This window comes from Cucurbita pepo, chromosome LG03 (genome assembly GCF_002806865.2).
Source record: "Cucurbita pepo subsp. pepo cultivar mu-cu-16 chromosome LG03, ASM280686v2, whole genome shotgun sequence".
In the NCBI taxonomy this organism is placed as follows: Eukaryota; Viridiplantae; Streptophyta; class Magnoliopsida; order Cucurbitales; family Cucurbitaceae; genus Cucurbita; species Cucurbita pepo.
In genome coordinates, this window is record NC_036640.1 from 3,090,287 (window position 1) to 3,115,983 (window position 25,697).

General features: G+C 36.1%; 6 protein-coding genes and 1 long non-coding RNA gene across 11 annotated transcripts; 5 read left to right on the forward strand and 2 right to left on the reverse strand.

Moving 5' to 3' along the window:
• Positions 1-339: 339 nt before the first annotated feature.
• LOC111790575 lies at positions 340-5,793 on the reverse strand. 3 transcript variants are annotated; one of them, XR_002814501.1, is made up of 6 exons: positions 5,499-5,793; positions 4,958-5,047; positions 2,489-3,030; positions 1,362-1,433; positions 1,184-1,266; positions 340-629 (listed from the first exon to the last, which is right to left on the reverse strand). It is a non-coding gene; the product is annotated as an uncharacterized LOC111790575 (long non-coding RNA). The 3 variants fall into 3 exon arrangements; XR_002814499.1 differs by having other exon boundaries at positions 1,184-1,278; XR_002814498.1 differs by having other exon boundaries at positions 1,184-1,433.
• On the forward strand, positions 2,489-4,995 carry LOC111790574 (auxin efflux carrier component 8-like). The gene is made up of 6 exons (XM_023671533.1): positions 2,489-3,014; positions 3,720-3,894; positions 3,970-4,055; positions 4,134-4,291; positions 4,374-4,450; positions 4,626-4,995. Exons 1-6 carry the CDS (start codon positions 2,507-2,509, stop codon positions 4,690-4,692), a joined length of 1,071 nt encoding a protein of 356 aa, XP_023527301.1. The 5' UTR covers positions 2,489-2,506; the 3' UTR covers positions 4,693-4,995.
• Positions 5,794-6,943: 1,150 nt separating the features above from the next.
• Positions 6,944-10,629, forward strand: LOC111791142 (mitochondrial outer membrane protein porin of 34 kDa). 2 transcript variants are annotated; one of them, XM_023672372.1, is made up of 7 exons: positions 6,944-7,130; positions 7,255-7,322; positions 7,973-8,083; positions 9,166-9,252; positions 9,700-9,908; positions 9,984-10,324; positions 10,357-10,629. In XM_023672372.1, exons 1-6 carry the CDS (start codon positions 7,082-7,084, stop codon positions 10,288-10,290), a joined length of 831 nt encoding a protein of 276 aa, XP_023528140.1. In that variant the 5' UTR covers positions 6,944-7,081; the 3' UTR covers positions 10,291-10,324; positions 10,357-10,629. The 2 variants fall into 2 exon arrangements, with proteins under 2 accessions (XP_023528140.1, XP_023528139.1); XM_023672371.1 differs by having other exon boundaries at positions 9,984-10,611.
• Positions 10,630-11,462: 833 nt separating this feature from the next.
• LOC111791036 (thioredoxin H2-like) lies at positions 11,463-13,708 on the forward strand. The gene is made up of 3 exons (XM_023672215.1): positions 11,463-11,673; positions 11,807-11,929; positions 13,232-13,708. The coding sequence occupies exons 1-3, from the start codon at positions 11,509-11,511 to the stop codon at positions 13,358-13,360; spliced, it is 417 nt and encodes a 138-aa protein (XP_023527983.1). The 5' UTR covers positions 11,463-11,508; the 3' UTR covers positions 13,361-13,708.
• A 582-nt stretch (positions 13,709-14,290) lies between these two features.
• Positions 14,291-16,115, reverse strand: LOC111791035. 2 transcript variants are annotated; one of them, XM_023672214.1, is made up of 3 exons: positions 15,258-16,115; positions 14,887-15,175; positions 14,291-14,811 (listed from the first exon to the last, which is right to left on the reverse strand). In XM_023672214.1, the coding sequence occupies exons 1-3, from the start codon at positions 15,864-15,866 to the stop codon at positions 14,786-14,788; spliced, it is 924 nt and encodes a 307-aa protein (XP_023527982.1). In that variant the 5' UTR covers positions 15,867-16,115; the 3' UTR covers positions 14,291-14,785. The 2 variants fall into 2 exon arrangements, with proteins under 2 accessions (XP_023527982.1, XP_023527981.1); XM_023672213.1 differs by having other exon boundaries at positions 14,291-15,175.
• Positions 16,116-16,181: 66 nt separating this feature from the next.
• LOC111791034 (pentatricopeptide repeat-containing protein At5g39980, chloroplastic-like) lies at positions 16,182-18,534 on the forward strand. Its single transcript, XM_023672212.1, has one exon. It carries the CDS (start codon positions 16,334-16,336, stop codon positions 18,389-18,391), a length of 2,058 nt encoding a protein of 685 aa, XP_023527980.1. The 5' UTR covers positions 16,182-16,333; the 3' UTR covers positions 18,392-18,534.
• Positions 18,535-19,751: 1,217 nt separating this feature from the next.
• On the forward strand, positions 19,752-23,324 carry LOC111789915 (beta-glucuronosyltransferase GlcAT14A-like). Its single transcript, XM_023670636.1, has 4 exons — positions 19,752-20,004; positions 20,171-20,246; positions 20,331-20,446; positions 22,375-23,324. The coding sequence occupies exons 1-4, from the start codon at positions 19,896-19,898 to the stop codon at positions 22,887-22,889; spliced, it is 816 nt and encodes a 271-aa protein (XP_023526404.1). The 5' UTR covers positions 19,752-19,895; the 3' UTR covers positions 22,890-23,324.
• The last annotated feature ends 2,373 nt before the right edge of the window (positions 23,325-25,697 follow it).

Here is a 25,697-nt window from a genome sequence, read left to right on the forward strand (position 1 = left end):
AATTTATCTTTCATTATTGGCTCTCCTCGGGTCAAGATCAGGTCAAGATCAACTCCTCAACCACAACGACACGGGGACGAAGAAGTAATTTTTTTCCATATAGTTAATCTTTATTAAAACANAAAAAAAAAAAAAAAAAAAAAAAAAAAAAAAAAAAAAATCCAATAAATATATTTGATAAGTATATATATATAATCTTCTACCAACAAAATTTCTAAATATTTAAAATTTAATACTACAACATAACTTTTAATTTAATATAGTCTCTATACATATAGAATTTCAATATGTGTTGAAAATATATTTATATTAACCACGATAGGAATGAAGACGAGGATGGAAAATATAATCTAGCCCCGTCTCTATTTATCTAACAGGAAGAAATATTTTCCCTTTCGTCCTCGTAACAAAATATCGTTGATCTATTCCATTCATAAATAAGTCTAGAATTTGAACTGAAAAATTTACCTCAAAATAAAATATCTTTATCAAGAGGTTAAAGCAAACGCATGAGTAAAAATATAATTTAACCAAACTTAGCTACAAACCTATGGAAATGATATTAAAGGGAAAGTAAGAACTCATTCTTCCCTTCCAATTCAAGTTGTGTAAATCAACCAAGTCACGTCCTGCACAGTAACAAAACAAAAGTGAAAAAACAAAAACAAAGAAGCTTGAAACATAATATCTTCAGCTGAGGTACAAAAGAATTAGAAATCTCGAAGTTGCAGACAACATAACTCCTTCCAAGACAGATACCAAACAGTGTTTCATAAACCAGTGGGCAAAGTCAGTGTCAAAAGATATTCTATGTCACACCATTTTTATAACACAAAGAATTTGAAGTAATGTGGAGAATCAAATTTGAACAACTATTTAGCCACTAGGAAAAATAAATTCTATGTCACACTATTCTACATTGCCATCAAATCACAGCCATTCAAATGAAGTTGTTTGTCTGCCTTTTGATCATCTTACTTTTTAACTCCATACTCTTATGTTTCCTAATGAATGAGATGGTCTTGACTTTCTAACGAGTTGGCAATTTCTATTATCAAAAATGAATCCTCTCTGATTTATTGAAAATAATTTCTTTTTTTTCTGTTACGAAAGGAGTATCTAATTCTAATGAATAGAAAAAGGCATCATGTTCCAATTCTTGAGCTACTTTTCAGACACTTACAAGGTTTTGGCATCATTCTTCTAAAAAGCAGCAAGCTGATGTCATCAATCTTCAATGGCTTCTTCCAGTTTCTCAGCTCTTTACTGTAAAGAAAACTACAGAGACAGTAGGTTCAATTCCTTCCCTTCACAGTTATTCTCACACTTTTGACCATATTTAGGAAAAATTCTTATCTTACAACTGCATTGAACTCTCCTACTGTTATTCCCATTACTTCACTTGCAATTCAGTTCTTTATTCCTTCTTCCCACTGTTACAACATAAACAAAAAAAGAAATTATCAAAAGCCTACAAATTTGCAGGTTAAATTTAGAATATAAGACCCGATACACGCTTTCCAATCATACAAGGTCTAACAGTCCAAGCCCACCGCTAGCAGATATTATCCTCTTTGGACTTCCCCTCAAGGTTTTAAAACACGTCTACTTAGCCGATATTGTCCTCTTTGGGCTTCCCCTTAAGGTTTTAAAATGCGTCTACTAGGGGAGGTTTCCACATTCTTATAAAGAATGTTTTGTTATCCTCCTCAAGCAATGTGGGATCTCACAATCCACCCCCCTTTGAGGCCCAGCGTCCACGCTGGCACTTTCCAATCATACAAGGAAACTACTTGAAGCATTATTCTACAACGAGGAAAGAACAAGTGTAAGCATACGGTTGATGAACAGGAGGGGTGGGGTTAAAAAACTTTGAATAAAATGAATGTTTTTAAAATGTCGACCAGATGGAAAACAAAATTGAAAAATAATGGAAATCCCTTTTAATGTTCTTTCAAAATGAAGTAAAAGACTAAAGCATGAAGTTATAGAGTTATCATGTCAGCCTAGTTAGATCTTCTTTATTTAAAGAACTGATAAATGTAAAGCACATGAGTACAAGAATTCTGGAATCTACTTTTAGCTTACAGTGACAAGAATACCCCCACTTTCATAAGTCCATTAGTCCCTGCTATTACACATGATTATTACAATAATTATACTAATTATCTAACCATCACACGAGGGATTAGAAAAAGGTGATTCATAAATGTATAACATAATGGATCTCTTAATCTTATTAAAAAAAAATCTCATGTAGCATATGCTGTTTAATTCATATTATAAAAATTCTACATAGACTTGTTGTGATCTACAAATAAGCAAGCTGAAGGTCATTCTGGGCATTATTGGAACTTTTGAAGAGGCTTCCAAGGAACAGTGGCTCAAAACCCGAGCTTTTATTGATTAATAAAGCAATCAAGAAAAGCAGAGAAAAGTGCTTTATTAACCAGGAATTTCTATAGACAACACAAAAAAAATTTCAAACCTTCTTCTGCTGGTCACCATGATTTCGTTGTCTGATGTGTATCATGTTGTGGCAGCCACAGTCCCTCTGTACGTAGCCATGATGTTAGCTTACATCTCTGTAAAATGGTGGAAGTTCTTCACAGCGGAGCAATGTTCTGGAATAAACAAGTTTGTGGCAAAATTCTCAATCCCACTGTTATCATTTCAAGTCATTTCAGACAACAACCTCTACAAAATGAACCTGCAACTGATATTGGCCGATTTCCTTCAGAAAATATTGGCTATTGTTTTGCTGGGAGCTATCACTAAAATCACCTCTAGGGGAGGCTTGCATTGGATTATCACTGGTCTCTCTCTGTCAACCATGCCAAATACTCTAATTCTTGGACTCCCAGTATTGAAGGCCATGTACGGCACTGAAGCAGATGTGCTTCTTGCCCAGATTGTTGTGTTACAGAGCATTCTTTGGTACAACATATTACTGTTTCTCTTTGAGTTCACTACCACCAAAGCAGCTTCTTTAGCTCCAGCATCAGAAGCCACAGGTAGGCATTGGAATTGCTTTTTAAAATAGTAACAAACAGAATCACTTCACCCCTACTTTATAGGTCATGCTGTGTAAAGCTTAGGAATTCCTTAAACAAAAATGGTCATATTCATGCCCATGAACTTCAATAACCATCCCAGCTTGAGTCTCATGTACAATATTAGGACTTCCCTCAACATAAATGGTTGCTGTATTCATGATATCAACCAAAATAACATTACTTCATATATGTAAGACCAAGAATGGGAACTTGCTTAACTTTTTCTTGACTGCTCTCATTTCCTAAAATTTTATTCTTTTCCTACTTCCATCAGTCATGAGTGCTATACTTAATCCAGTGTATTTGACACAAAGAATACTTAACATACTTTCTGTAACAGCTCAAGCCCACCACTAGCAAATATTGTCCTCTTTGGGCTTTCCCTTTCAGGTTATANTACTTAACATACTTTCTGTAACAGCTCAAGCCCACCACTAGCAGATATTGTCATCTTTGGGCTTTCCCTTTCGGGTTATCCCTAAAGGTTTTTAAAACACGTCTCCTAGGGAGAGGTTTCCACACCCTTCTAAAGGGTGTTTAGTTCTCCTCCCCAACCAATGTGGGATCTCACACTCTCACATAAATTTACGAAACAAAAATGTGTAAGCTAGCTTTGTCAGATTCAATCATTCTAGTTATGCTGTTTGCCTTTTTGAAAATCAGAAATTGATATAACTCAAGAAGAGCGAGCCAAAGAAGAAATTGAGGAGGCAAGAGACAGAAGCAGGAGGAGTCTCAAAACTAGGACCATTCTCTTAACAGTTGCTAGAAAGCTCATCAGCAACCCCAATACTCATGCAACTATATTGGGACTCATTTGGGCAAGCATACGATTCAGGTGAATTAAAAACAATAACTTTCACTTCAAAAAAAAACTTAAAGATGCATTGGGATGAAACTAACATGCTCTCAGGTGGGGAGTAAAACTGCCAGAAGTTATTGACAGATCAATAACAATTCTATCAACTGGAGGACTTGGTATGGCTATGTTCAGCTTAGGTATGAAATGAAAACTTTACAAGAAGTTCTATCAAGTAAATGAAGAAAAACTTGACTTCAAGTTGTCTTACTCATTAGGACTTTTCATGGGTTCGCGGAGTAGCATTATAGCATGTGGTACAAAGATGACATTGGTGGCCATGGGAATGAAATTCTTGATCGGGCCTGCACTTATGGCAGCATGCTCATTTCCTCTAGGACTTAGGGGCAGATTGCTCAAAGTGGCAATTGTGCAGGTTCATTGTAATTTGTATTACTAAGTCCACATGCAGGATTGACAATTCTGTTTGACGTCTTTTTTCTTCTTTATTGGTACAGGCAGCACTTCCTCAAGGAATTGTTCCATTTGTCTTTGCCAAGGAGTATAATATACATCCAGATGTTTTAAGCACAGGGTAAATATTGTAATTTTCAAATCAAACATTCATCATTTCTTGTATCTAAATGGGCTCAGATGATAGAACTTTGCTTCATATTAATTTCTAACATTTCATCCAAAAGATCAAAGACAGGAAAATCAAGTTATATAGCTAAACTACATACTGAAATGAGGTTTTGTTTTGGTTACAGGGTACTCTTGGGCTTGCTCATTGCACTGCCGGTAGCTCTGGTCTATTACTACTTGATGTCATTGTAACGCATCAATGCAAACATGCCACCACAAGATACATGGTTCCGATATTTAGGACATTGACGCTAAACACCAGGAAAGAACCCTTGCAGAGATGAAGTTTTTGAGTTGAATTTTTTTTGCCATTTTTTTCCAAAATGGTATACTGCTGATGATTTTAGGAAAACATGTAAATGTGTGTGCTAAAGATATCAACGAAGGATGGTCATATGCAATAAACAAAATAGAAGGGAAATTGCAATATGTTAAATTGGAAGCATAGTGAACAGACCTTCGTCGCTAGTAATCTATCACCCAGAACTATCTGCATTCTCGCGTTTCACTCTGTAATTGTGCAAATATCAGCTGGGCTATCAAGATTCTGTCAAAAAACAATCGGAAATTGCATGAAAGTTCATAGAAGNAATTGTGCAAATATCAGCTGGGCTATCAAGATTCTGTCAAAAACAATCGGAAATTGCATGAAAGTTCATAGAAGAACGTTTTCAAATGGTTAGGCATACTATAAATTCCTAATTCTTCGTATGTGTTTTTCAAACATCAGATCTAACTATCTCCTATCCAATCATAAATTCCTAATTCTATGAAACTTTATGATACAAATTAGGGTAAACGTCGAGAGGATTGACAAACTTCGGACGATTAAACAACAACGCGATATGATACTTCCGATTAGAGCTTGAGTTCTCCCCAAATCCAAACTAGTGAGTACAAAATCTATGAGAACAGTTCTATTTTGAGCCGCAATTTACATTACAATTGAAAACATACAATCCCGAGCAAGCGCAGAAAAACCTTAGTATTACACTCACCATCGAATTTGACACTAATTAAGTTGAATGGTGCCTCCTTGGTCCCACTAATCGACGCCATTGATCAAAGATTGAGCTGGATTTACAAGCCACATCTTGGAAAATCAGTTTCTTTCAAGAACAGGCAGTTCCGCACATGCAGCCATAGCGCTCTCAACCTTGTTCCAGAGATGGAGTGAGAATTCAAGGTTTATATACACCCAGATGGCGATCCCAATACTCTTCGCCATTCTCTTAACACTGCAGAATATTGGAGAGAGTAGCTATCGCGTCGAAGATCTGGATTTTTTTTGTATTTGGTATTTTGTTTATTCAATAAGCTGTATGTCATATTTTTATTCACCAACCTATTCACACAGACTATAGTATTCTACTACTCATGCTATCTATCGCGAGATTGAATCATTCCTTACGAAATGTGAAAATTTCTCCCTTAGTAGACTCGTTCTAACTGTAAAGTCGATAGTGATACGTAACTGTGACAAAAAACATACAATATCTGTTATCAGTAGATTAAGACTGTTATACCAATTGTTTTAAACTAATTCCACAAGAGAGACATAATAAAATTAAGAGGAATTGATGAAAGATAAAAAATTTGAACATTCATATAATATCGAGTTTTATGAAATTTTGATTATTAATGTACAAAATTTAGAATTAATAACAATAAAAAAAAAACACGAACAATACAACACTTAACCCAACTCAACAAAATTTTTAGTTGGTCTAAAATAAATTCCGAATTAATCAATATTCACCCTTAAGAAGGAAGAAATGATTAAGAAAAAATGTGGGAGAAGAGGCATCGACTAAAAAAAAACACAGGGTGAAATTTGAGGTATGGAATGATGGAACGAGGAATTATTAATCTCTAATTTTTCAACTTCGCGTCTAAAAAATTTTTAAAATTAAAAAAAATATATAAATACCTAATATGTCACATTAAAGTCTTTTAACATATTCAAAATTATTAAAAATTAATCTATATGACAATAAATGGATCTAAATACTTTATAAAGTTAATTTACCAATAAATACAAAAATTTAGAGGTAATTTAATCATATACTTATCTGAATAAGTTAACTTACTAATAAATAAAAAAATTTACAGGTAATTTAATCATATATTTATCTAAATTGTTATTATATACTTTCCATTTTTGTAATTTTATCTAATAAAAATAGTGCACAAAATATGACATCATCAGAATTAATACTGAGACATTCTCGACAGTCGACACAATATTTTAATTATATTTATTAAAGAAAGAAAGAAATAAATATATATAAAACTCAACGGTCGTAAATGCTAGAGGATGGTCTTTATTCTCGAATCCAACGGTCGAAAAATAACAGGCAAAAAAAAAAAAAAAAAAAAAAAAAAAAAAAAAGAAAAGAAAAAGGGGAAAATAAAGAGAAAAAAGAAGAAGAAAGGGCTGAAATTAGGGTTTTAAAGGTGTATATCAAAGCCACCGAATCCTCCATTCATTTCCACCTGCTTTGGGGAAGAGGATTATCGTTTCCCTTTCAGAATTTTCATTTCCTTCTCCTTTTGAATCTTTCATTTTCCCCCACAAACCATGGGAAAGGGTCCTGGTCTCTACTCCGACATCGGCAAGAGAGCTAGAGGTTATTCATTTCTCCATCTTCATTTCTTCATTCCATTTTTTTCCTCTTGTAAAATGGTGTTAAATCTTTTGTTTTGGTTAATTTTTCTTTAAATCTTTTAGTATTGTGCTGTTTTCTTTGGCAGATCTTCTGTACAGAGACTACCAGAGCGACCAAAAGTTCACCATCACCACCTACTCCCCCACTGGAGTTGTGAGTTCGTCTTGCCATTCTCTTTAGTTTCTAGTATCTATTTTGGTGTTCAACTTCTACTGTTGGGTTCAATTTCCATTGGTGTATGAATCGTTAAGTACAACAAAAAAAAAGGAGTGAAATACGCTTCTTAATTATGAAATTTTGACTTTATTTCTCTCGTTTTTAATTCTGTTGCTGTTCTTTATTGATTCTGAGGTATTACCAGAACTTATATAGCTTTTGTATATTTATTTGGGTTGAATTTTGATTCTTTGAAGTAATGAATGTACGGTTTTCTTTTCTTTTAATGGTCACTGACATTACCACTCTGCTTATGGGGTATGTTTGTTTTATTTTCAATTGAATAAGGTTCCTATGGAAGAAATTGTAACCGCCCAAATGTCTGAGATTTCTTAAAGCCTAAAGGGTGAATGGCGTAGTTAATTTTCATGCATGCACTGGTCATTATCGACCGTGATTCATGAGTCTTTTGCACCATTTTTTTAAAATTAGTTGGATCTTTCATGAACAAATTCCATGTTCCATTTCGGTCCTGTGGTTGCTTACTAGATATTTATGCCAAGTATTTGGGAATTAACTTAGATGATGCTTTTCCTCTACTGTTACAAACGTTCGCTTATTCCCTATTTATATCTTTCTGTTTGCAGGCTATAACATCTTCAGGAACGAAGAAGGGTGACCTGTTTCTGGCTGATGTGAATACTCAGCTGAAGAACAAAAATATCACAACTGATATCAAAGTTGACACGAGCTCCAATGTAACGTATTTTTCTTTTACTTTCTGCTTTATTGTATTCCTCTGTTTAAGATTTGAGTATCATACTTGTCCCCCTCCTGTTCTCCCTCTCTCTCCATTACTTATAGCATGGAATTTTAATCTCATAGTTTTTTTTTTTTTTTTTTTTTTTTTTTTTTCCCCATTAGCAAGTCAAGAAATTAGAGGGTTTTCTTGGTTTAGTGTCATTGTTGTTCCATTTTCATATTTGAATACAGTGGTGCAGCCAGAGATTTTCTTAGGGTGGGGCAAGGTTTTACATGCTAACTTTTTATAAACTAAAATTTAAAATTTTAAAATTCAGAGGGAAAAATCAGAGAAAGATAAGTCCCAACTATTTTGTATTAGTTTTTGAATTATGTCATACGAAAAGTGGACAATTGCCCTCTTCTTTTTCGCTCCGCCCCTGTCTGAATATCTTGGATTTTCATCTGATTACGGAACACTATTCAGTTCAAGAAAGCCCTTTGAGAAAGTCTGAATGCACTATAGAAAGATAACATGAATTGTTCCCAATCAAGGATCATGTGATCATGTATAACACTCTGAATAATTAAGAGTTTATGATTAAAATATTAACATAGAATATTTGAAGCGAGTGTTTGTCTTGCTTCCTCTTGGTGAAGCTAGATTCCCTTGTTTAGTCTATCCCTTTGCACTTTTATTGAAGAATAAGGAATCATGTTCGGCAATGGCTGGTCCACTTCGATGTGGAAAGCAGCAGAGCAAGCATGCCTATCTTTTCATGATCATCTGACAATCTGAGAAAAGCCATCTGCTTCTCTATTTTGTTTGAGGCAGTTCTTAAGTATATTCAGTAATGATATTTCTTTGAGGCGGTAAGCCATTGGGTTGAAAAAATTACCCCTTTTGTAATTGCTCCCACCCCATCCACCGACATGCACATTTATTGATGCAATTATAAAATCTAAATCGAGGTAGGTTTGTGTATGCCATTTTTAATCACTGGTATTTGGTAGTGATGTTGTACGTTCCTTCTTACTTATTCTTTGTGTCATATTACTTTTTGTGCAATTCTTGTGACTGCTGTTGTGAATTTTGTAGCTTGTCACAACTATCACTGTGGATGAACCTGCTCCTGGATTGAAGGCAATCTTTAGTTTCAAAGTCCCCGATCAAAGGTCTGGTAAGGTGAGTGATGGAATAATGTGTTTTCTTTCAGTCTCAGGATTTTGTGTCTTTNATTATAAAATCTAAATCGAGGTAGGTTTGTGTATGCCATTTTTAATCACTGGTATTTGGTAGTGATGTTGTACGTTCCTTCTTACTTATTCTTTGTGTCATATTACTTTTTGTGCAATTCTTGTGACTGCTGTTGTGAATTTTGTAGCTTGTCACAACTATCACTGTGGATGAACCTGCTCCTGGATTGAAGGCAATCTTTAGTTTCAAAGTCCCCGATCAAAGGTCTGGTAAGGTGAGTGATGGAATAATGTGTTTTCTTTCAGTCTCAGGATTTTGTGTCTTTCTTTTCTAATTGTGGAGCTGTGCATTTTTTTTTTCTCTGACCATCATGTGAAAATAGTTATAAAACAGGCAGATAAATTCAGCCAACTGAATTTTGTTTTTGTCAAGTAGGTGGAACTGCAATATGTGCATGATTATGCTGGAATCAGCACGAGTATTGGGCTGACAGCCAATCCTATTGTCAACTTTTCTGGTGTTGTTGGAACGAATCTTCTTGCCCTTGGTACCGATCTTTCATTCGATACCAAAACTGGAAACTTCACCAAAGTCAACTCTGGACTAAGCTTTGCCAACGCAGACCTTATTGCTTCTCTGACCTTGTGAGTTTTTTAGTCAGCTCTCGTATAGGTTTTGGTACATATTCAGGGGAATAATTATGTCCATTCATGATTCAGGAACGACAAAGGTGATACCTTGAGTGCATCATACTACCACACAGTGAACCCATTGACTAGCACTGCTGTCGGTGCGGAGGTAGCTCATAGCTTTTCCTCCAACGAGAACACCATCACGGTCGGCACCCAACATGCACTCGACCCATTGACCACAGTGAAGGCACGGGTGAACAACTTCGGAAAGGCAAGTGCTCTTATCCAGCACGAGTGGCGTCCAAAATCATTGTTCACTGTATCTGGGGAGGTAGACACCAAAGCAATTGAGAAGAGCGCAAAAGTTGGTCTAGCCTTGGTTCTCAAGCCATGATTAGGAAATTTCACTCGCTATGGCTTGAAGAATTAAGGTAGGGCTTCTGGCGGCATACATAGCCGGAACTTGTTTGTTCTTCAGACTTGGCAGTTGTTTTGGATTGTTGAAATAAGCGTTGAGATGATGATGGTATCATTAGAGACTTGTTTAGTACACTCTGGTCAGCCCCTCCCTTTTGAAACTGAGGCCCATGCTGGATTCATGTTGAGATATTGTTCCAACTCTATTTTCTTTTTCCAAGTTTCGACACAATAGGTTCAAATCTATTTCTTATCGACAAGAAAGTGAAGGAATTGACTAATGTAGACGATTTTACACATAAACCTTCTTCCCCTAATCCCCATTTTCGAAGGAGGATTTTTTTTCTTCTATATATATATATATATATATATATGTATGTATGTATGTATATGCATGTATGTATGTACGTATGCAAGTATATGTATATCTACGTATGTGTATGTATATGTATGTATGTATATATATGTATGTATGTATTTATGTATGTATATATATCTATGTATGTATGTGTATATATATCTATGTATGTATGTGTATATATGTATGTATAGATGTATGTATGTATTTTGGATTTTTTTTTAATTCTCTCTCAACATATGGTCTTTAGAATTAGCATCTTCTTTTTCTTTCTATTGATTTAAATTAGGGTATCTATTCCATATTCGATATTTTTTTTTTTAAAAATATTCCTTTAGCATCTTTCATATTTTATGCCCGAAGTCAAAAGGTCTTTTTTTACTTCAAAATTATTAATTGTATCAATTAAAAAAATTAGATTTTTATACTCGAGGTGTATTACTACTTTATTTACCAAATTGTACCCATTATTAAAAAAAAAAAAAAAACTGGAATTATTTCAGATAAATTTTTTTTTTAAAATCATTAATGCATATTTCACAATATTAAAAATAAATAGTAAAAAAAAAAATTCATTAATATGCATACTTCTGTAATTTTTTTGTGTGAAAAATAATAATTTTGTGAAAAATAATAATTTTATTTAAGTGATTTTGAGTGAATTTAAATGAAATAGTGTGAAAATAGATATAATTATGTACCCTAATGCCGGATGGAATAAATACCTAAATATTCCTATTTTCTGATTGGTTATTGGGCCGCAATGATAAAAGCCATGGCCCATTCGTCTGGCAAAGTCTACGCCGACAGATCAATTTTTCTTGTGTACGGAGAAAAATGGGAGTCCTTCTATCGAAGATCGGAGCTCTTCTTTCAAACTGGTTCGGCCCCTCGACGGCGAGGGCCGAAGATGCGTCGTCGGAGCCGTCGTCCGTGTTGTCTTTTCACTCCTCAGCTAGATGGCAACTCCACTTCAATTCCGCTAAGGAATCCTCCAAGCTCGTAAGCCTCTATTTTACTATTTCAATTGCCAGTTGTTGGATCAAAGGGGTTTTTTCTAGGGTTACTGTTGTCAATTCGATTGCTGATCTGATCTCTTTCTCTTCCTTGAATTTGTTGGATTGTGGGAGAGTAGATGGTGATTGATTTCTCCGCGACTTGGTGTGGACCCTGTAGGCTCATGGAGCCGTCCTTCAACGCCATGGCCAGCAAATACACCGATGTTGAGTTCGTCAAAATCGATGTCGATGAGCTATCTGTACGTCTTTCTCCTTCTCCCAATTTTGCATCCTCTTATTTCTGTGTCAGAATCTTAACCGCGTTTGTAGTCATACATTTTGTTGCTAGTGTTAGGGCGTTTTTTCAGTTTAGTGCATGAATTTAAAACCATTTCTTTGATGTTCAAAATCAATTTAAAACATCTCTTTTATGTTAGTAATCACAAACGTGCACAGTAGTATGATATTGTCCACTTTGAGCATAATCTCTCGTGACTTGGCTTTTTGTTTCCCCAATAGACCTCATACTAGTATTCTTTACTTCTAAACCCATGATCATCCCCTTAATGAGCCGATGTAGGACTCCTCTCCCAATAATCCTCCCTTTGAACAAAGTACATTATAGAGCCTCCTCCTCTGAGGCTTAGGGAGCCCTTGAACAGCCTTCCCTTAATCTCGATTCTCTGGAGTCCTCGAACAAAGTACACCCTTTGTTTGACACTTAAGTCACTTGACTACACCTTCGAATCTCGCAACTTTTTTGTTTGACATTTGAAGATTCTATTGATATGGCTAAGTTAAGGGCATGACTCTGATATTATGTTAGGAATCATGAACCTCCACAATGGTATGATATTGTCCACTTTGTGCATAAGCTCTCGTCACTTTGATTTTGGTTTCCACAAAAGGCCTCATACCAGTGGAGATAGTATTTCTTACTTATAAACCCATGATCAACCCCTTAATTAGCTGACGTGGGACTCCTCCCCAACCATCTCCAACAATCTAATCATTAAAATTTAATTTTATGTTTTATTTTATATTTTTAAATGTGATTTTCATATCATTAAAATTTATTTTGAATAGTGTGAAACATTCCTTTAGTTTTTGTTGTTTTCATTCTAACTTTATGTTGTCCAGTAAATGCTTAGTGAGTTAGTATAAGTTTCAAAGAGATATTAGGCATGTAGGAGAGTAAACATTTGCAATTTCTACCCATTTCTTACAAATTTGGAAGAGAAATAAGAAAATTTCTTCCCTTTGTAGGTATATTATCGCGTAAGGTTATCATAAGCTTATATTAATATTGACTTACGGAAATGATATAATCGAAAAATGTTAAAAACATGCAAACATGGACATAGCTATTCTCACCAAAAGGTACCTCTAGTCTCACATGTTCTTGCTCGACAAACCAAATTTTTTCAAATGTAGGGACTAAATTGAAACATTTTGAACCACAAGAGTAGATTGAAAATAGAAAATACACCAATATTAGGGACTAAAACATACATTTAGCTAGAATTTAATTGCAAGATTGACAAGATTGTTCGTGAAATCAGGACGTGGCTCAGGAATTTGGAGTACAAGCAATGCCCACATTTATGTTGCTGAGGAGAGGGAAAGTGGTGGATACAGTGGTTGGAGCCCGCAAGGAAGAGCTGGAGAAGAAGATTCAAAAGCACAGATGAGCATCTGGTTGAACTTAAATCCAAAAACCCCCCAACAATAAGTCCTCTCACTCTGACTCTTCTTCCTCTCCTTTATGTAAACATTTGAAAGTTATCTATTTTCTAACTTGGTCAGCTATTTGAATGTTAAACTCCATCCTTGGTTCTAGTTTGATCTCAATCTACCCATCTTCTCTGTTCTGTAAGGCATACCCATTGTTTGCCTTTAGTTGGTGAAGTGCTTAAAAGCCCAACAGTTTTAGGATGTTTTCTTGCAAACAGCTTAAGTTTTGAAGCTGACTTGAAAATTTATCTGTGTGAAACAAATCTTGATAGTATAATGCTTAGTTAAGACAATTTCTATGATCTTGGAGAACCGTGTGCTGCTCCTCTTCTTCATCTTCTTCCTTTTTTTCAGTGTCTTTGCTATTATAATAGCATTTGTTGTGGCCTTCCTCTATGGGAATGCAAATATTTGCTTGTGAATGCGTTTTGTTTTACCTTTGAGAATCACATTCATTTTTAGAGATGATTTACAATGATGTCAAAGTAAGTCAGGATTGATCTCATCTTGAGAATTGCAAATCTTACAGAGCAGTGAAAAAGGAAAAGGAACAAGACAACGTGGGAATACATGTTTTTCATCTCGCATTTGATTTGTGTTTGTTTTGGTGTTTGCCTTTTCATTTTGTATTTTGTGTTCAATCTTTATGTTCTTGATACATATTAGTTTCTGAGTATCGTAGGACTTATTGAAATTGAAAGTAACATAAATTCCAGAATTGGTTTAGCCTGCCGACAGATTTTGAGATTTTGGGCTTGTATTCAAATCTTGGTTACATTTTAGATTAATTTAAATTATTTGTTTTTCTTGTTTTATTATGGCTTAGTTAAAAAATAAAATATTTTTCTTATAATTCAAATGTCCCACACTTTTTAAGAGTTTTTTTTGGCGTAGGATCACGCGAGCTGCCCTAGTAGTAGAAAACCGATGAAAAGAGGTACTTTATTTGGTTTATGGACAAAAAATATTTACATTTTGTTAACTCTATAATTCATCGAATAGAATTTTTTTTTATCCGAATTGAACGAAGTTTTGCGACCTATTCCCATTTGATCATAGTAATACATAGAATACATAATAAAAGAATAAAAGAATAATTTAGAAGTGATACAAAGAAAGAGTCATTTTGTATGTTACAATTAATACACAAAAATTCAAACCAAAGATTCAATTGGGAGTTATCAAAGAATATAAGTAGATTTGGAGCTAAGTCTTGGAGAATGAGATGACTGTAAGTCAAATTTGGAGGTCCTAAACTTTTCTAGAAAGAAAACTTTGTGGTTTGATTGATTTCTCTAGCGGGGATAGCTCAGTTAGTTGAGTAGAAGACTGAAAATCCTCGTATCACCGGTTTAAATCTGGTTCAAATCTGGTTCTTGGCTCTACGGACTCCCGAGCGTCTCGATATCTAGTAACATCAAAGCAGCAGCAATTATACGAGGAGATCAAGAAAATGTTGAAGACAAAAGACAAGTATACTGACCATTAGAAGAAGGGACCAGCACAACGTGCAGGCCGGCATTGTTTGGAGGAAGATGGAGGCGGAGAGGATAGAGTTTTCCATTAAGAGGATTCTGAGTACAGACAATGATGTCGGGGAGGCCCGACTCCTCTATCAACTTCTCCTTCAACTCCTCCGGCTGACTCCCTTTGAATGTAAAACTCACCTCTTCTACTCCCTTCTTCACCTCCCCTTTCCTGTTTGCCACATAGTAATGGATCACCCTCCCCTCCGCCGCTGTCATTGGTGACCCATCTTCTGATTCGCCTGACTGCAAGTCATTAATATGTATATATAAGACTTTCAACTTCAAACCCAATAGAAATATAGCTGTGGATTGCAGACCAAACCACCTGTTCTCTACAATGATGATCCCGTGACGGCGAGGAGTCCACGACCTTGCAATGCCGGCGGCGGAAATGGTGATGATGGTGTTGGTGGGGTTTGTGCTTGGAGGGTGGAGGCGGTGGTGGAAGAGTAGGTGCAGACGAGTGGTAATGAACAGAGCTGGGAGATCGAACCTGGAGGATATCGATGTCCCAAAGGATCCAATCCTTGGTGGCGGTTCTAAAAGGAATATCATGAGTAACGGAGTTGCGCCAGGGAGGCAAGCCGCTATTGGCCCTAAGAAACTGGCCGTACCGAGTTTTGAGCCTGACTAGAAAGCCCTCACGGAGGGCCTCCCACTCGGTGGAGGGATCGGGCTTTTGGGGTAGGGTTTGCAGGACCTTCTTGCCGGTCATGCCCAGAAGAAAGGGGAGATTGGAGGCGGTTAGGTATTTACCAAAGCAGCTCTTGAAGCGGAGGCCGGGGGGATTGTCGACGAATTCGACCGTCCATTTGGCGTTTTTGACCGAGCCGTTGCGGTCTTGGTACACGCTTTCTTCGTCGTCCTCTGCAAGGAGGTACTTGTCATGGTGGCTTTTTAGACGAACCACTTTGGCCTTCTGGAATAGCTCCATCGCAATCCTGGACGACGGAATCAACAACAACAACAACAACAACAAAATATGACCCAAAATTCAAGACAACCCTTTTTAGGTGAAAAACAATTGGTGTAAACCCGAAAATGGAGGACCCTACGGCTTTGCCTCGCCGGAATCTGCTAATTCCAGCACCCCATTATTTGTGGTTCAAATCTCCCACTGTTTTTTATTTTTAATAAATTTGTAATTTCATCTTTTTCTTTTACATAATTAATAAAAAATTTGTAATTTGGGTAAATGTATTATATAATTTAAGAACATTATTGAAATTAGTTCATATGAAGAAAAAGGCAATAAATGAAATAGAAAAAAATACAAAGAAGGCACGAAGAAGCGAAAACGCGAAGGGGTCTCCGTCACCGGCGCCGGGAACGGAGCTGCGAAGAAATCTCTGCTCTCTCCTCTTCACTCCTCAAAATTATGAACTAATTCCCTTTGTTGAAATGGTTATTATCTCTTTAATCTCACCTTCTTCAATGCAATTACAATCGACTTCATCCTTCTCTTCCCCCGTCTTCTTGTGCCTAATCGAAACCAGAAATAACCTCAAAGTTTGCCTGAGTGAGTTTAAATCAAAGCCCAGAATTCGGATTTCAGTTCCCAGAGCTTCATCTTCTTCAACATCCAAAGATGTATGGAGAAGAAAAACCCCATCTGAGAAATCAACCACAACCCCATTTCCCCAAAAGTACGAGCGAAGTGCGAGGAGGCAAAGAGAGTCCTCACATTTAGACCACAGCGTTGATATGGACGAGCTTTTAGCGTCAATTGGACAAACGAAGAACGAGCAAGAGCTTTACTCGATTCTGTCGCCGTACAAAGGGCGGCAGCTTTCAATGCGGTTTATGGTGTCGATTCTGTCGCGAGAATCGGACTGGCAAAGGTCGCTTGCGATTCTCGATTGGATCAACGAAGAGGCTCTTTACACTCCTTCGGTCTTCGCTTACAATGTTGTTCTACGAAATGTGCTACGTGCTAAACAGTGGGAACTTGCACATGGGCTGTTCGACGAAATGCGCCAGAGAGCTCTTGCGGCTGATAGGTATACTTATTCGACCCTTATCACTTATTTTGGCAAAGAGGGTATGTTTGATGCTGCCCTCTCTTGGCTACAAAAAATGGAGCAAGATCGTGTGTCTGGTGACCTTGTTTTGTACAGTAATTTGATTGAGCTTTCTCGTAAACTCTGTGATTATTCAAAGGCTATTTCTATTTTTTCGAGATTGAAAAGATCTGGGATTACCCCAGATATTGTAGCCTATAACTCCATGATTAATGTGTTTGGAAAAGCTAAGCTTTTTAGAGAGGCTCGTTTTTTGTTGAAAGAGATGAGAGCTGTGGATGTTGTGCCCGATACTGTTAGCTATTCCACTTTGCTGAGTATGTTTGTTGAGAATGAGAAGTTCTTGGAGGCACTCTCTGTGTTTTCTGAGATGACAGAGGTCAACTGCCCGCTTAATCTTACAACTTGTAACATTATGATTGATGTTTATGGTCAATTGGATATGGTGAAGGAAGCTGATCGGCTGTTTTGGAGCATGAGAAAGATGGGAATTGAACCGAATGTTGTGAGTTACAACACCATTCTGAGGGTTTATGGTGAGGCCGAGCTTTTCGGGGAAGCAATACACCTTTTCCGGTTGATGCAGAGGAAGGAGATCGAGCAGAACGTCGTGACATATAACACCATGATCAAGATATATGGGAAGTCCTTGGAGCATGAAAAAGCAACAAATCTCATACAAGAGATGCAAAATAGAGGTATTGAACCAAATGCTATCACATACTCAACAATAATTTCAATATGGGGTAAAGCAGGAAAGTTGGATAGAGCTGCAATGCTATTCCAGAAGCTGAGAAGCTCTGGTGCTGAGATTGATCAGGTCCTTTACCAGACTATGATTGTGGCCTATGAGCGTGCAGGCTTGGTTGCTCATGCCAAGCGTTTGATTCAAGAGTTAAAGCAACCAGACAACATTCCGAGGAAGACAGCGATTACCATTCTTGCTAGAGCTGGTCGAGTCGAAGAAGCCACTTGGGTGTTTCGTCAAGCATTTGATGCGGGTGAGTTAAAGGATATATCTGTTTTCGGGTGCATGATCGACCTGTTTTCGAGGAACAAGAAGCACAAAAATGTGGTGGAGGTGTTTGAGAAGATGAGAAGCGTGGGACATTTCCCAAGCTCTAATGTCATTGCCCTTGTCCTAAACGCTTATGGGAAGCTGAGGGACTTTGACAAGGCCGATGCTGTATATACGGAGATGCAAGAAGAGGGCTGTGTTTTTCCAGACGAAGTGCACTTCCAGATGCTCAGTCTCTATGGTGCAAGAAAGGATTACAAGAGATTGGAGGAGTTGTTCGAAAGGCTCGACTCCGATCCCAATATCAATAAGAAGGAACTGCACCTCGTCGTTGCGAGTATCTACGAAAGAGCTAATAGACTTAACGATGCGTCTCGGATTATGAACAGGATGAATGAAATGTCCATTTCAAGATCCTGACTTTGAATTCTACCTTCCTGTGTACAGTAAAGTTTAACTAGCTAAATGATTCCTTATTGAACATCATTTGTAAAATATGCATATTGCCACACAAACTTGGTCAATGAGGCAAAGTTCTTGCTTAACCAATCATGATATTTGGATACGACTAGGCTTCGTTCCCCTCTTCAAACAACGTGAGATCTCACAATCCACCTCTTGAAAGTCCAATGTTCTCGCTAACACACTGCTCGGTGTCTGGCTCTGATACCATCAATAACAGCCCAAGCCACCGCTAGCAGATATTATCTGTTTTAGCCTATTACGTATCACTGTTTCACAATTTTAAAACACGTCTACTATGGAGAGTCTAGCCCTACTCCGACCAGTATTGTCGTCTCACAATTTTAAAATGCGTCTACTATGAAGAGAGTCTAGCCCTACTCCGACGAGTATTGTCGACTCACAATTGTAAAATGTGTCTACCATACATAAAAAGAGTCTAGCCCTACTCCAGTCTCTCCGAGAAAATAAATGTATTTAAGTTCCATAAATGGAGTCTAAATGGAGTCTAGCCCTACTCCAGTCTCCTAGAAAAAATAAATGTATTTAAGTTCCATTTGAATTCAAAATTATCGGTTTCCTCATTTAATTTTACCATTAATATTTTTTTTTGTCAATTACTTCCTTACATATCATTTATTAACAAATGGTTTCATTTGTCAATTACTTCCTTACATATCATTTATTAACAAAAGGTTTCATTTGGTGTAAATTTAATTTAAAACCATACAATTAAAGATTGTTATTTTTTTTTTCAAGCAAAAAAAAATTGAAAAATATGGAAAATTTTAATTAAGAACCGACCTTTCACTTTCATTAATTTTTTCTTCAGTTTAGTTTCCAATAATAATGCCATTAAAACTTCCACCTTTTAAAGTAATTTGATGACTTTAAATAAAACCAAACTCCCTCTCACAATATTTTTCCATTTTTAATTTAATGACCTAAAATTTCTAAGATATTAATTTTTGTATAATGTAAAACAAATAATAAAATATCACCATAACTCGTTTAATTGTGTATATAACATAAACAAATTCAAATTTAAGATATAAAATAAATTAGTAAATTAAAAAAACGCATTTAGTTTATTTAAGGAAATAAAATCTTTGACTATTTTATTGAAGACGGAAAGTCTTTAAAAAAAACATTTTTTCTTCCTTTTGCAAATTCCTTCCTTGCATAGAAAACTTTCTTTATAATAATATATAATTTAATTGTAATATTTTTTAATTTTATTTATAATAATGGCTATGAAAAAATCAGTATTAAAAAAAAAAAAAAAAGCATTTAAAATAGATTTAAAACGTAAAATTAATATGTTTTGCATTTGGACCTCGAATCGCCGCCGGAGGAGCGGCTGGATCTGCAAAATTATGTCCAGAATCATTCCATTTTTAACAAATTTGGGAATGTTAAGGTCATCACTAAGGCTAATCTTGTTACCTATCGAGGTCCGACTATGGTGGCCACTACATTGCACGCCGCCGCGATTTTGCTCCGAGAAGGTGGCGATTGGGATTGGTTTATTAACCTCAGTGCTTCAGATTATCCTCTTGTTACACAAGATGGTGGGTTGTTGTTTTTTTCTTGTCTTGTTTTTGTTTGGTGGAGGTGCTGGATATGAATTGACAAATCTTATTGATGGATTTTGGACTTTTTTGCTAGATCTACTGCATACTTTTTCTTACTTGTCTCGNCAAATCTTATTGATGGATTTTGGACTTTTTTTGCTAGATCTACTGCATACTTTTTCTTACTTGTCTCGTGATCTCAATTTCATAGATCATACAAGCAACATTGGATGGAAAGAGTAAGTGATAGGCTTCTTCTTTTGATTCTTTTGGCTTGTTTTTTGTGAAGAGTTCTTATTGATATCGAGTGTTGATGTTTGTAGGAGTCAGAGGGCTAAACCAGTGATTATTGATCCAGGGTTGTATATGTCGAAGAAGGCTGATGTGTTTTGGATTACACAGCGGAGAAGTGTGCCAACAGCCTTTAAACTCTTTACTGGTAGGCTTCGAAACAATTTTCGGTTTCTTAGAACGAAAATTTGGCGAATACATATTTGAATGACCATGGTTTATGAGTTTTTTCTTTCTTTTTTCCTTTTAATCTGTTCTTATAGATAACAATTGAAGTTTTTTCCTTTGATGGGTGTATCATAGTTGCTGTTGTAATCCTGTTATAGGAGCTGTCATTCAACAATTGTTTTATGCTCCTCGTAGGTTCGATATCGATTTGTTCTGTGCTAATGACCTTCTGAGTTTTCCGGTAACTTAGCTTAGATCATCCACTTGATATTATTACATGGGCTTTGGATAAGCATAACTGATGATCTTGTTATCGATTATTTGACAACTCATTAGTACGACCGTCTTTTCGTAATGAACAGAGGAGAAGAACAGCAAGAACTTTTTAATGGCCTAAATGTCATGTTTCCTTTTGCTTTCAAAGTGTCGGGGAACTATGTAACGGTGTCGTGTGGGTTGTGTTTTGATCNCGTCTTTTCGTAATGAACAGAGGAGAAGAACAGCAAGAACTTTTTAATGGCCTAAATGTCATGTTTCCTTTTGCTTTCGAAGTGTCGGGGAACTATGTAACGGTGTCGTGTGGGTTGTGTTTTGATCGTAGCTATTAAATGAGTTTCAAAACAAGGGAACTCTAGAAATTACATGGGAATGGTGGTATGAGTTAGTGGATGATTTGATCATTAAGTTACTGATCTAAATAGAATTTGAAGGCCATACAAAAGTATAGGTCCGCCTTCTCATTGTACGGCATTTGAATGTCATGGTGGAAACATTTTCTTATGTTTTAAGGTTATTAGAAGTGTTGGTGGAAAACCTCAAGTACTTGCTTAGAATCTGACTTGGTGATGGGAACAGTTCATGTCGGAANACGGCATTTGAATGTCATGGTGGAAACATTTTCTTATGTTTTAAGGTTTATTAGAAGTGTTGGTGGAAAACCTCAAGTACTTGCTTAGAATCTGACTTGGTGATGGGAACAGTTCATGTCGGAAATCTTGAGGATATTCGTTTCTTACTTGTATGAAGCGGTAGCTTTAGAAAGATAAACGCTATATTGGCCTTAGGTGGATCCATTGGGATAGAACAGGGGCATAATGCAATGTAACAGCCCAAGCCTACCGTTGACAGATATTGTCTGTTTTGGCCCGTTACGTATCGCCGTCAGGCTCACGGTTTTTAAAACACTTCTATTAGAGAGAGGTTTCCACACCCTCTCTAACCGACGTGGNGCGGTAGCTTTAGAAAGATAAACGCTATATTGGCCTTAGGTGGATCCTTTGGGATAGAACAGGGGCATAATGCAATGTAACAGGCCAAGCCTACCGTTGACAGATATTGTTTGCTTTGGCCCGTTACGTATCGCCGTCAGGCTCACAGTTTTTAAAACACCTCTATTAGAGAGAGGTTTCCACACCCTCTCTAACCGACGTGGGGTCTCACAAACATAGTAAACAAAATGAAGGATGCGAGTATTTACGCTTTTTTCTGTTTTTAGTTAAGATTAGAGTATGTTGTTGTTTCAAGGTGCAAATATAGTGATTCTGTTCTGCATTTAACTCATTGAATATCAACTGAATGTTTCACTTTTCTCAGTTTTGGATGTTATTTGTTGGCATACTGTATCATTTCANGGGGTCTCACAAACATAGTAAACAAAATGAAGGATGCGAGTATTTACGCTTTTTTCTGTTTTTAGTTAAGATTAGAGTATGTTGTTGTTTCAAGGTGCAAATATAGTGATTCTGTTCTGCATTTAACTCATTGAATATCAACTGAATGTTATTTGTTCGGCTACTGTATTTAACTCAGTTTTGGATGTTATTTGTTGGCATACTGTATCATTTCATCTTTGCTTGAACGGATGATTTTTTATGGGAGTTCTTTTACTGAACTCTTACCTTATCACAGGTTCGGCTTGGATGGCGCTTTCTCGGCCCTTTATCGACTACTGCATATGGGGTTGGGAAAACCTACCTCGGATCGTCCTAATGTATTATGCAAACTTCATATCTTCTCCAGAAGGGTACTTCCACACCGTCGTCTGCAACGCTCAACAGTTCCAAAACACTACAGTGAACAGCGACCTCCATTTCATATCATGGGACAATCCTCCCAAACAACATCCTCACCATCTCAATATCAATGACATGCAAAGAATGGTAGATAGCAATGCTCCATTTGCTAGAAAGATCGAAGGAGAAGATCCCGTTCTCGATGAAATCGACAAGAAACTTCTACACAAACGCCCCAACATGGTAGTTTCCGGTGGTTGGTGCATTGGAAGCCACAAAAATGGGACCGATCCATGCTCAATCACCGGCAATACTAATGTATTGAAACCAGGTCCTGGAGCAAAACGACTTGAAACTCTGATCAGCTCTCTATTATCCGAAGAGAACTTTCGACCTCGACAATGCAAATAAAGGAGATACATCATCATCATCATCATCATCATCATCATCACCATCATCGACAACATACTAAAAATCCCAAATGGTAAAACTCAGATCATGGAGAATCGGGAGAATCATCATATATTTTGGTGTTTGGGAAGGAAATGGCTGAAAGTGTACACAACAACAATTCTCTTAGCTTTTTGTTTTCTTACAAAGCTTCTTGACAGGTTCTTTTTTCCTCAATCCCTCTGCTGCTGCCGCCGCCGCCGCCGCTGCTGTGGCAACACTTCTGTTTTTGTTCCACTGATACCTTTCCTTTGTAATACCCAAATGGATGGAAGAATTTGGGTGTGACTGACTCTTAGTTCATGAAATTTCTGCATACTGTTAGTATCAAAATTCTGTCAGAATCTTTGAAACCTCTAAATTTAGTGTTCTTGTGCTCTTAGAAGTTTGATATCATAGGGGTTCTCTAGTCCTTAATTAATGTTTTAGATGCCATATCTTATCTACTAATTTGATTTAATTAATGTTTTATCCTATAATAAATCAAAGCCGAGGGCCTTTTCGTCACTTTGTTATTTATCCTCAATTATTCTCTTTTGTTTCTCTGGATGAATGTGGATTGGCAGTTTCCTCTGTTTCTGCCATTTTTGCGGCTTCAGCTTCTTCCTCTGCTTTCTTCTTCTTCTTCTCAGCTTCCTGTTTCGAATCCTCAAGAGCTTCAACTAATCTCTTGAAACAATCATCCGTTGCTTCACCCTCATACTTCGGCATCAAATTCTCAGCCACATCCGCCGGACTCATCTCGGCTTCCCCTAACAATTGCCCAATTTTGTGGTACGAATCATGCCATTCAACGTCATGAATGACCCGACGTGAGTCCATAGCTCCATCACCCACATAGCCGCCATTTGGGATGTTTTTTTTGTTTGGAGAGGGAAACAGGGGAATGAAGAAGAGGGTAAATTGGGAAATTATAAATAATATTTAATTTAATCTATTTAATTAATTAAAATATTCTTAAACATACTTTCTTAAATTAATTAAAATACTCTTACATTTTTTAATATACTTTCTGTATTAATTAAAATATTCTTAAATTTTTAAATATACCTTCCTAAATTAATTAAAATACTCTTAAATTTTTTAATTTTGGGCTGATTTCAAAAGTTTCATAATAGTCTTAATTTTTTTTTTAATCTAATAAAACATTTGTTGGCAAGTTTTTGAACTTTAAAAATGTTTTTAAAATACCGTTTTAATTATAAAAAGTGTTTCTTTTAACTTTTTAAAAACTTCAACATTTCTAACTTTTTTTTACAAAATAAAAACACTCATCAATCAATTTCATATGCTTTACTGAGTGAGTGTTTGAATCAATAGGTGAAGAAGTAGTTCGGAACCGGCCATCATAGTCTATAATCATCAGACCTCTGGCCCTTGCAGGTCCCTTTTAGAGGCAAGCAGCGAGACGAAAAGAGGAAATCAGGTGTGAGGTCAGAGGTGAAATCAGGGAGAGGTGAATGAGCTTGACCTTTCAGCCAGTCTGAATGGCTATCGGTTGTGTTTGAAGGGTTATGAATGAACAGTAAACGAAGAAAGACGAAACTCAAAATTGTGAAGGGGAAGGCGGGTGAAGTAGCTTAGCCGAGGAAAAGGTTTTTTCTTGAGTCTTGAACTTCAAAATTGAATATTAAAAATTTACTTCAAAAGTGAATATTAAAAAGTTTGAAAATAATATGTGAGATGTCGATAAACAGTTTTCGTCGTAAAAATTTTAAATTTTTTATTTATTGTTTTTATAAAAGTAAGGGTAAACTTTAAAATCATGCTGGCTAGAAATCACGACTCTCTACAATAGTATGATATTGTCCACTTTGAGCATAAGGCCTCACACCAATGGAGAGAGCATTCTTTCATTATAAACTCTATAAACTAATGATCGTTCCCTAAATTAACACCAATGTGGGACTTTTACTATGCCTTCGAGGAGGGTCGACTCCTTTTTTTTTTTTTGAAGTCCTTTGTTTAACTGATGTGAGACTTTTACTATGCCTTTGAGGAGGGTCGACTCCTTTTCTTTTAAAGTCCTTCGTTCGATATTTGATGATTTACCAATCTATTGACACGACTAAGTTTAAGACATGACTCTAATACCATAGACGAACACAACTCTCCACAATGGTATGATATTGTCCACTTTAAGTATAAGATTTCGTAGCTTTGCTTTGGGCTTCCCAAAAGGCCTCACACCAATCGAGGGAGTATTCTTTGATTATAAACACACGATTGTTCCTTAAACTAGCCGACGTGAGACTTTCATCATCCAAATTTAATGATAAAAATATTTATGAAGTTTTAAAATTTTTATAGGATATTATTAAAACTTTTTAAAGTTTAATAATATTGTTGAAACCTCTGTAGTTTAGGATTATTATTGAAATTTAAAAAAAAAAATTAAAAATATTTTTTTAGAAAAATTATAAAAGATATTTTATTATTTTAACCTGATTAAAATAACAATTTAATGTAATACTATTTAATAAAATAAATTAAATTAAAAAAAAATGAAGGTACGCACCCACTTGTTTTAGGGTTCCTTTGTTCACACGTACAAAAAGAAACCATGTCCAAACAAGCGCGTGGAAAGGGAAATTTCTTTGACTTGTCGTAAGCCATCTTTGACTCGTTAATATATATATATATATATATATACACGACTCTTATAAGACTTGACCCATCTCAATTTTCAGAAAAAGTAACATAATTTCTTTTTATTTCTTAACTAATTTTCCTATTTTCTTTTTTTCTTTTTTTTTTTCTTTTTTTTTT